This window comes from Aptenodytes forsteri, unplaced genomic scaffold (assembly GCF_000699145.1).
Source record: "Aptenodytes forsteri isolate BGI_AS27 unplaced genomic scaffold, ASM69914v1 Scaffold5, whole genome shotgun sequence".
Taxonomy (NCBI): domain Eukaryota; kingdom Metazoa; phylum Chordata; class Aves; order Sphenisciformes; family Spheniscidae; genus Aptenodytes; species Aptenodytes forsteri.
In genome coordinates this window covers 4,085,056-4,096,662 of record NW_008795672.1, presented here as the reverse complement: position 1 = coordinate 4,096,662, position 11,607 = coordinate 4,085,056, and the positions used below count along the sequence as shown (strand labels likewise).

The window sequence follows — 11,607 nt, the reverse complement described above, 5'->3', positions numbered from 1 at the left end:
TAATCCCCCCCCCCCCCCGTCTAGAGTTTGGGATGCTGGGCTGAAAGAAAAATTTCCAAAGTGAACAACGCTGCCCCACTTCCCGCCTCTCGTTTGGTTTCATACTTTCTAGTTGTCTCTTACTATGCTCAGGATAACAGTTGCACAGGCTTATGTACCAATAAAGTAACACTAAGGGATAATTAAATTTTGTGTCTGGTTAGCAGAAACCACACAATTAAAAACACACATTGTTTCTGAATTGCATTTATCAGTGTGGCTCAACTTGCTCATCAAAAATACTTAATAGAAAACATCAATGGGTCCAATAAGTCAAATTTAGTATCAGAGCGGCATACGGGAGGGGACTCTGAATATAATAATGTTGACGAAGCAATGAAATAAAGTATTATCCCAGGCACACACAAGTGAATAAAATTAACATTAGTAAAACGAATCAGACAGAAACACTTATTCAGGGGAGCTTTATGTGAGCTTGCAGTTGCATGATTTGTCTTAGTGTCACTCTAAGCAGTATCATGAGCTCAACCATCTAAGATAACCTTTAGGTTTCAGAACTGTCCTAACAGATGACTGGCAGATCAGAGAGGTCAGACAGGACTCTTTCCAATCTGATAAACAGAAAAGGGCTCCTAAAGCAAGTGAGGAGGCTTGTCAGTGAAGGATGAATCAGATACTATAATCTGATAGAAAAGCAACAAAGACAGGACTTCGGGTCTAGTCTTCTGCCCTCTCCCATCCCACATGAAGGAAAAGCTTCCCACAATTTCACGATGCAAATTTTTCAGCAATTCCAATGTAGTGATGCATCTGTCCTAGAAATTCTACTTATGAACTCCTACTACATCATAAAACATTCGTAGAAGTTCTCCAAGTACAGAAATGGATATTATTCTCAACCTGAAATACAGTTCCTTGCTTGGACTTGCAGAATATTGCTCTACGTTTTAAAATGGACTGTCCTGCTCTGTATGTCAGTAAGTTCCAGTAAAAAACATTAAGGATCATTCCATGTTACACATGGGAGTACTGATTTTTCATTTGAAATAAGTATTTTTAAGGAATGCTGGTGGTTTTAAAAAATACATTCTTTTCAAGATTGAAACTGAAGAAACAACCAGAGAAAACTGCATCTCTCCAGTGAGGAGCAGAGCTGTATAACCTACCTGCGGCCCAGCACAGAAAGCAAAATCTAACTCCTGGATCAGTACAGTCTTCATTATCTACTACCAAACTTCATTTTGATTTGACACCATGGATCTTAACTATTAAGTTCTTGCTTGTCAAGAGTCCCTATGGTCTGTACTATTTAGTCCAAGAGTTGGCCCAATCTGTTACAAGCCCCTGTGAGGCACATTCCACTTTCTCAAAACGCAAGGTGTGAACCTGGGATTCTCACTCAATACATAAATCCTGGCAATTCCAAACACTCCAAAGGTCCCCAAAGCATCATCAGATTAGCTTAAAGCATATGACTTCTATGAGGAAAATGCCCTCTTGCTTTTGAAGTCTTTTGTTTGGATTTTAATCATATTGTACATACAGCAGGAATCCCAGACCACTCTGAATGTAGGAAATTCAGAGTTCTCTAGATTTGCATTTGAACGCTTGCCAGATAATAGAAAATAGAAAAATTCCTAATAAGCTGTAAATGGCATAAAACAAATAAAATGCGATACTTCATAAAAAAAACTAAAGTTGGGGGGGGTCTTTTTAAAAATTGATACACATCTGTAACACAGATAGCAAGAACATACATAACACTTTCTAAAGCCGCAGAAGGTGCTCCAGAAACAAACGATTTATTTACATACTGAGAAGCACGTGATACATGCTGTGTGTATTTGCTTGAAGGCACAAAGCGTTAAAATTGATGTTAAGTAATTGAGCTATTAATCATTCTGATTTTATATACTGATGCTACACGACTCAGATTCTATCTTCAGAGAAAGTGTCCACTGATAAGAAACGGAGGAAAAGACAACAGCTTTTCAACCAAAATAACTTCTCTCAATGACACTGAAGAAAAATGTAAAAGCATATTAATGCTGAATTTTTATTTTTTTTTTAAAGAAAACCAATGTCTTAAAAGCATGCAGCTTTAGCTAGCCTTTCCCATCAATTTTAAGGTTCCTGCCTCCAGTAGTCATGAAAGAGGACATGCATGCAAGATACATATGTTCTATACTTCAAAGACTTTTTTTATAAAATAAGAAGATAGCAATTTTATATGGAGCTCGACCTCTTCCCCCAACTTACAAACCATGAGGGATGGAATCTACTACTCAGTTGTCACATGAGTACCTGAGAAAGCAAAGCATTCCTGTAATCCTGTACTACAGCTTTTAACAGTCTGACATGAGGTTCCTCTATCTGCCTACCAAATCTACATGGATGTCAGAGTCAACCAGTACAGATGTCTAAACACCTATCAGTAATACTAAAGTAAACTTTGTATTTATCCTTCCAGATACACCATGGGTTATATGACGTAACAGAATACTACTTAGAGTACATGATGTATAGAACCACGATTCATATACTTAAAACTTCAATTCTTACAGAAAAAAAATCTGGAAAAGAATAAATCAATTTTAAAAACCAACTGTTCTCTTTATACAATTACAATAGCGTTTAACAACTGTAGGAGATCTTGGAAAGAATAACTAAAACTCTTGATCTTGCTGGTTATACAGAAGCAAAATATGTAAAATAGGCAGAACTGCACAGCCCAGGAGACAATTACTGTTCAACAATTTAGTCAATGTTTTAGCTTAGTCTCCAAAACAAACACTACCACCGCCACCCCCAAAGCCCCCAAGATTTCTGAGCTCACACTGTGGATCTGTCCCTCCAAATAATTTCAAATCATGACAAATTGTTCAAAAATCCTTCCGTGAACTTTACCATCATATATTTCAGCTTACTGTTCAGTCAAGTTATGAAATTCCCATTAGTCGTAACAGATTTCTTGCTGAAGGCTGAGGAATGGATTGCTCTTTAAAACAATCAAAAAAAAAAAAATCCGTCAAATATTCTGTGCCCAACAGGAATATAGAGAATTATTATCAAAAACTAAAGTAATTTAAAACTTTTTACGTCCTAGAGTCATCAAAATCTCGCAGAAGCACAGTAGCTAAATAAACCCTTTAGCTCGCTGTAGCTTTAAACATTATCACTGCCAGCCTTCCACCCTGCAGCTTTGCTGGAGGTGCCCGTTCTCCCAAAGCCTGCAGAGAGGAAAGAACATCATTCAGTCCAAAGTCCAGAATCTTAGCTCAAATTCGCATTAACCACCAGCATAAACTGTGACAGCAAGAGAGTGAGAGGGGAGAGGAAAATGAGGGAGGTGAAAGGATGATGACAGATGATAATATCTTAAATAACCACAAGGCTTTGACAAATGAGATCTTGTGAACACTGCTAAGTAGTTACATTTAAATCAACGGGAGCACTCATATAAGAAGCAACTACCAAAATCAGTAAAAGATTACTCAATTTGCCCCTACTTTTTGAAGATTGCTTCATATGGAAATCATTTTATGTGCTTAACCATTTGTAGTGCAGTTACAGGACCTTTTGTATTTCTGCTATCCTTCATCTGGATTTTGCACAATGAGAGGTGCATAATCTTTTATTGAGGATGTATTCAACCTACTTATTAGCTTTTAAGACAATTTAAGTATTACCTTTTACTTCATTCCCTATATACTCTAATATTCTGTCTGCTTTTCAGATAAGTAACGCTACCGAACAAGGATTTTCAAATCAGTTCCTTGTAGCAATATCTTGGCCTTTTTCCACAAATCGTACACTTAATTCACTCAGCGGTATGCATGAACACTGTAATTGCTCTTTTCAGTAAAAATACTGTGCATTTATCAACAGGTGATTTTCATTTACAGTCCTAATGCCCTTCTACCCATCTCTGTGAGGTTTCTCTGAAATTCTCCACAGCCTTCTCCAGTCTTGACTAATTGAAATAATTGCGTCAGATTTCATCTCATCATTTGTCCACTTCTCTGGATCATTAATATAACAAACAGCAGACAGCTATTAGACTTTTGCCATGCGGAAAATAAATCAGTCCGTTTGTAAGCTCTAAGAAGAAACTAAGACAAGTTCAGACAAATCTCACTGAGGCAATTCACAGCATTACCGCTCTCAGGTATCCTCCCTCCCCTTTTGCAGGAGGTTCCTACCCCCACTGCAGGGTTGGCAGAAGGGAGCGCACACACACGCCCCAGCTGCTCCCACCCGCAATTCAATGCACTAGCTTAAAAACCAGGGAAGTTTGGTTTGCATGAATCCACAAGACTGTGATATGCAGCAAGATGAGATGCAGGCACACAGCCCTTTTGGCAAACTCTGCTGTAGGAGTGGTAATCTCCAAGGAGAAGAGGCAGACAGCTGGGACAAAAGGGAATATTGTAAAACTGCCGTAGCTTTCTTCTTTATGACCAAGTCAAAGACATTAGTATCATTACTTTGTGATGTAGTTTCTCAGAGAGAGCAGTCTTATGATTCAAGCTAATTTAAAGCTATCCTAACACTGAAAGGGAAGTCTCACCCTTACCCAACGCATGGTCCTGCCAAGTCTCTGTATCAACACTAGCAGTCATGCAGCCATGCTGTGAGAGTCTGACCGAAGTGATCCAGCTTAAAGCTAACCATGCAAGCAACAAAAAAACCCAAAGCAAAAAACCCCCCTTGTTTTCAGAGGGATGAATGAATCAACCCAGCTCCCCACACATGCCAGTACTGACAGACACTGAGGACAAGAATGCATCGGTAAGAGAAGGCAGGAGGGACTGCATGTTTCAGTATCATCAGTCTTGCATCAGCATGAGCAGAACATGAAGGATGAGTAGAAAAAAGGGTCAGAAGCTTGAAGTGTCAAAAGTGAAAACTCACCAAAGAGAAAAGCAACTCTACCTGTTCCACTATGGGGTATTTGGATAGAGTTCATTAGTCTGCAGTTTCCCCTCTCTACCTTTTTGAAAAAAGTAGTGAACCCTGTTCATAGAGTTACCAAACTACAGCTTAATATTGTTTTCCTCTAGCTATGTTTCCTATAATGACTGAAAAGAATTAAGCATAGTATCTGAAAACACATGAAAACTCGATTTTATGAAATTTAAAAAAGGATAATGAAATCAAAAACCATCAACAAGACAAGTATTACAACAAATGTAACATTAATGTGTGTTTTGGATGTTACTTCCAAAGCGGGGTAACTATCAGCTGCTACCTAAAGGGGTAGTCCTGCTCTCTTCATCCAAATCCTGGCTGCGTGCTCCTGCAACATGTTTTGTGTCACAACTGGCAACTGTGTGGGTACAGAATGAGTTGGTTCAGCGAACTGACATGACGGAAAACTAATCCTCCACTGAAAAACAGAGAAACTTCACAAATTTTTCTGCTGGATCAAGTCAATGAACTAATTCATTCTCGACTGAAGAATCACTTGGTCCATTGTAACCAGAAAGGAAAGGAATATGTAAGCTGGAACTAGAGGGGATGTGGACTGGTCTTTTCAGTAGTAGCCCACCATTACAGCAGTTTCACTGTAGTATTGTATATATACACACACACAGTTCCATGCCAAGATTAGCACTTACACAGTGTGAATTGTGCAACTGTATTTCACAGCGCTTCCTTCTTTCCCTACCCAATCTGATATCACTTAACAATAAAACAGTCTTTAAAGTATTTAAGATAAGTAAATTCCACATAAAGTCTTCTACTAATCTTTACAAATTGCTGCTATCTGAAAAAAAGTTTGCCTTCTACCTTCCAATAGACACACTATTCCAGCAGCATATACTCCAATGTTAAGTCTCCTGTTAATTACAGCTAAGTGCACGTGTTTTCATGAAAGAACCAGAAGCCTCTTCCCAGCGTAATCAAGATCCAAGCAAATCATGTCATTTATGCTCTTATGAATGTTAAGAAAGAGAATTCTCTAATGTATCCAAAGTATGTTACAACGACACAATTTATAAAATCAGATGTGCATGAAGAAGATGAAATAGTTTGCTTTTATTTCTCTGTTGGGGATTTCAAAAGCACTGGGCGTACCTTTAGCACTTTTCTTCTCCTTGTGTACCTATGCGGGCTTTTTTGTTTGGTTGGGTTTTTTTAAGAGTAATATTCTGTTTGGAAAAGAATCTTTACTTTTGTATAATATTCTCTGAAACTTAACAAGGCTCAGTGGAATCCCTGAGATCTTTTTAATCAAGACAGTATCTCCTACTCGACGCTTTCTTTTCTGATTTCACATGAAGGGTAATTCCAAATTTCCACTTTAATATCATCATTAGCTTAACCTCCTTCATGCTTTCCCTACAACTGCTTCCTCTCATAGATTCCAGTATAAAGCTGATGTGGTTATCAATGAATATTCCATTGTTAGCACATTTTCAAATGCTCACAAGCGTCCAGTAAGCCTTCCACCCATTTCCACTGTTTCTTCAGATAAATGAAGGGTAATTCCAAATTTCCACTTTAATATCATCATTAGCTTAACCTCCTTCATGCTTTCCCTACAACTGCTTCCTCTCATAGATTCCAGTATAAAGCTGATGTGGTTATCAATGAATATTCCATTGTTAGCACATTTTCAAATGCTCACAAGCGTCCAGTAAGCCTTCCACCCATTTCCACTGTTTCTTCAGATAACCGATTTCCAACTTGTCATTTTAGCTCTCTACATAATAATCATCAAGAAAATGTCATCATTGACAAAGATGACTAATCTCTCCAGAGCTCTTATATATTTCCCTGGGTTTCCTCTTCTGCCATGTTCCCAAAACCCTCTTCTTTTTCAAGATAAGACTATTCAAGATTACAAACGTAGTTTGCCAAAACAGGAAACAATGGTTTTATGTTTAAACTTAGCATTAATCAGTCAGGCTATTCTTCCATCTTTTCCTTGAGACTTCCAATTTGCTTCTGTATTTTCAATAACTTGCTGTATTGTTTCTTTAGTAGAGAATTCCCTTCTTCCAAAATGATTATTACTGCCTGCAGCCTGATTTTTCGATATGACCACAGAAACAGAAATAGATTTTAGAAAATAGAAAACTACGTATCAATAGATTTTCTTCTATTTTATTTTAGCTCTACTCCTTAGAAGTGCTCTCACATCTTTTATTAGTTTATGCTTAAAGCTAATTTGACAGAGACTGCCTAATCCATCTTTTCCTTGGTCTTACAAGATGCATCACAGAAGGCTTCAAATTGCTTCTCTCAGCAATTGATGCTAAGGTCTGTGCTTGTGAATATCTGAAAAAGCAATCTAATTATGATCTTTTGTAAGGTGTAGGACATAAGAATTTCATTTCATATCTGGCTACATCCCTTGAAACTCTTGGTTTAAGCACAGTCTATTTCAGAGATACAGAGAATAGCCGAAAAGGCAGTGAAAAGGCAAAGAACAAAGGCCTGAAGATAGGTGAAGAAAGAGAGAGTTGCAATGAGTGGGGAAAAAAAAAAAAAGTGTATCAGGCTGACATAAAATTTGTTCCAAGTAATGGGAAAGCAGTGCATTGAGCCTGACTTGTCTTGACAGAGCTCAGGACTGAAAGCTTGACCCATAAACCAGAATAAAAGCCATTTAATAAAAAATAAAATAAAAAAAATTGTTAAGTCTTGACTAAGTCAATTACAGTGACACTGAAAAGTGACAAAGTCTCCATTAACGTAGTCAACTACTTTTATAAAACACAGACAGGCCCTCAAAACCAAGGGTGCGAGCTGATTAAACGTTTAAAAGAACTTGCATGCAACATTATGAAATTATTCAAACCCAACAACATACAGAGGAAAACAACGCATATGCCTCATTTTTAGCCCATGACAGAATACACCGGAGTATATCAACGGAAAGGTCTTCTGGGTGGTCTTTTGTAGTCTAGTTTAGAGTTCAAGCATATTCACTGCTAAATTGCCTAGAGAAAAGTACACACACAAAGTGCAGATCCTTTGCCTTTACTTCTGAAGTGCCAAAAACTTGAAATTACCTCTCAGTGGCAATCCAACACTCCCCCAGTTTGGCAAAGTACTGAACTCGAGTATATGACAAATTTGGTAGTAACATGCTGTAGAAATTCTGGATCAACAAAACAGGCTGGAGTGGACCCTTTAAGTTAGAGTGGTATGAATTAAAATGATACTCCAAAACATTTGCTGAGGGTCTGCTGACATCTTGTTAGTTCTTCAAATCAGGGCAGATGGCTTAGGGGTAACTTTATCTTACTCTCTCCTACCAACATACTACACTGACCGTTCCAGCCAGTTCTACACTCACGTATTGCATCTGTAAGTAAAGCAAACTCCCAAGACTTTACTATTGATTAGCTTATGATCCCACTACGAGATTTATTTATTTATTTTTAAACATAAAAATGTTCAAACTCCCTCTTTAAACAACAAGAAGTTTCCATAGTTCAATATCAGATTTTGAAATAGTCAAGCTAAAGCCCCTAACATTGTATTTTTCATTTGCCTTCTCCTTACTAGACAGACTCATGTGAAAGAAATTAAAGAAAACTTCTCATCTTTTATTTTATGGAAAGATTAACAATACCAAATGAGGGAATTGGATACTTCATAAGAGATACTTAAGCAAGGAAAAAAACGACATAATTATTTCTCAGTCAAAATGCAGAGACAGGATTTTCTACTTAAAGCATCTAAGTAGTTTTCAAGAAAAAAACGAGAAAGTAATAATTTCCAAAATAGCAAATTACTTCTAAAGCAGTTAGATTTTTTTTTTCTGAGAGAGAAAAAAACATTTGCTTGAGCCTTTGACATTTAAGGATACTTACCAATCTAGGAATCAAGATAAAATCTGCATTTAGTATAATAAATAAAAACACCCTGCTTGATACTAAGAAAATACTAAATTGAACGAGTAGAAGAAAAACTTTTCTTTCAAGGGTCAAATATATTTTAACACATTTAAGATAAATTACTAAAATATACATAGACGTCAGCATGTAATTCTGACTCTTAACTGTGAGCACACAAGAGACTGCCTGCCATATAGCAGGCCACCTGGGTCAATGTGAGCACTCCTGAGACAATCAGCAGTTAACTGCAGCATAAAATTCATAAGCCTTTGACCCTGATAAAGCCTGCAGGATGAAATATTTAAGTAGAATTGTTTATGGTATTTAACTACACACCAGTGCCTTTTTCTGCATAAATGTTTGGGGATTTTTTTTTTTCCCCAGCAGGGCTAGCACTGATTCATTTGAGTTGTTTTGCAGAACAAGTGCTAAGAAAACATACAAGAAACCCATGGACATTAAAAACTGCCCCATTATAATTTTGGAAAGTAAAATGTTACAAGGACAAAATATAAAGGAAAAAAAGATCCTTAAATCAAGGTGTTAAAATCATACCTAGGTTTCTAAATACACGGTCTTTTTCTCTGAGCCTTATATGGCTCAGAAAATGCTGAGCTTCCAAAAATTCCTATTTTTGTCTGCTTCAGACTCCCTTCAGGACGTCCTTTTGAATACTTTGGCCCAACTGTTAATGTGACTTTCTGGTTCCAAGATGACAGTCACAAATATGTGAATAACTACCTCTATATATAAACATTCATCTTACCACTATAAAATAAACCAGAAAATTTACAGAATGGTTTTGTACATACCAATACACCATTTTCACACGTCCAAGCACTTGGATTAGATTCAAGTTTACTGACACAAACTATAAATCTGTCTGGAAACACACGTAGCTCTATACAAAAATAATTGAAAAGAAGATTACAAAAATTATAACCATATTCAAAACCACACATAATGACAAATATACATGTTATTTTAGTAAATAAAATAATTGATTTTTTAAATTGCACGCTAACTCAATTCAGGCACTCCACTCGTTTCTTACCTACTCTCTTCAACATCCCATCCCTCCCTTTTGTTTTGCTTTTTTAAACCATTCAAAAAAATCAATAAGTCAGAGTAAGTTTAGTTCCCAAGAGGATAGTCCTGGCTGCAAATTAGTCCACCTGCACCCTCGGACAAATATACCAGACAGAACCAACAGACAAACCACTCAACGATGATTTCTTTTGTGCTATTCTGGCAATGAGTCTTTTCATCACAAAAGCTGTAAATTATGTTTGTAATACAGCACAACATATTCAATCGGGACTTGGCATAAAAACTCAGCATAAGGCTAAGTGTTTCAAACTCTGACTACAGTGATTTTTGAAGTCATTAAACAAATTGGTTAACTGCTACCAAATTACATATTTTACTCAAGATCACATGGTTTGTTATGAACACAACAAAGTTTCTATTGACAAAGGATTAAAAATTGAAGGGTTCTCAGATTAGAATAGCCCAGACAAAGCTTTACTCAGTACCTAGCAACGCTATGAAAACAGCATAGCTGGATATTCTGTTCTTTTACGTATCAGATTATTTCCAGATTACTATCTTCATATTTTCAGCTCAGATGTTTTTGTTGTTGGTTTTTGTTTTGGTTTGCTTTTATAAAAAGAGAGTTACTAATTTTTAAAGTTTGCTATACTTCAAAAACAAGCCATAACACCCTGTTTTCTGGGATGAGAAAGAGACAAGGCATGCAGAAAAACCACGAGGTTGACCTCATAGATTTTTTTGGTAGAGTATCTCTTCACAAGGAATTGCATATAGGCATGATGTGCACAATTTGCCAGTGACGATCAGGTCATCCATACGGGTTACTGCCTCTCTACAAGGTACTGCTCCTTCACCAACAGCGTATCTCCATTAGCATCTGACAAACCCCTCTGAGCGCGTACCAGCAGTGACTTTTCTAGAGTCATTACAATGAAAGATGGGGAGGTTGAAACAGATTACCTTGCATTTGCCATTGGTTGAAAAAGCATACACAGAGACCTCAGATGCATCTGTACTGGCACAATAGCTTGTTAAGCTGCTGTAACTTGATAATGAATATAAGCCTTCCATAATCCTTTCAGAAATATCAACTCTCTTAGCAAAACTGTGTCCAAGGAAGTATTCGTGCTGTGCCTTATGTCCAGACTATTCTTTCTCTGCTTGTATCCTCAAGACCTGAAAAGCCACGCGCAAAGGTCTAGTACAGTGGCTTTCAAACTGTGAGCAGTCTACGGACATCTTCCAAATGGGCTACAAAAGAAAAGCTGCACAACTGTTGCAAGGACTGAATTTGTTATGTGGGGTTCCAATAATAGCCTCTTAGGTAAGTTTACTTTAGATATTGAGTGAGCATCACCGATTAAAGTATGCAAGATTCTTCTGTAAGGCTCAACCTCTAGTTTTTGTTTGTGAAGTACTAGGTGTATCTTACAGAAAGGAAACATTGACACCAAATTATTTATTTTTTTAGGATACGTGGTTATTTTGCTATTTATTGGGAGAGAAACCCAGCAAAATTAAGTTCCTTTCTTGTTAAGAACTTCATGTGAAAGCAAAGTTTTGACTGCAGCATCAGAGCCTCTCTTTTTGGCACCACGAGTAGGGCAAGTTCATTCCAGTTAGACATTTTTATTGTTACATTTTATAACAAACTCACTTGCTGGCTAACAACACAGAAGTATCTTTAGGTATTCACTGA

General features: G+C 37.1%; 1 protein-coding gene across 2 annotated transcripts in view; it reads right to left on the bottom strand.

Annotated features, from left to right (window-relative positions):
• The window catches only part of SLX4IP (SLX4 interacting protein), an 80,774-nt gene that overhangs the window by 6,545 nt on the left and 62,622 nt on the right, over positions 1-11,607 (bottom strand). For both annotated transcript variants that reach the window (XM_009282527.2, XM_019472912.1), the window contains one exon: positions 9,668-9,756. In XM_009282527.2, coding sequence (XP_009280802.1) covers positions 9,668-9,756 — 89 coding nt within the window. The remainder of the gene's footprint in view (positions 1-9,667; positions 9,757-11,607) is intronic.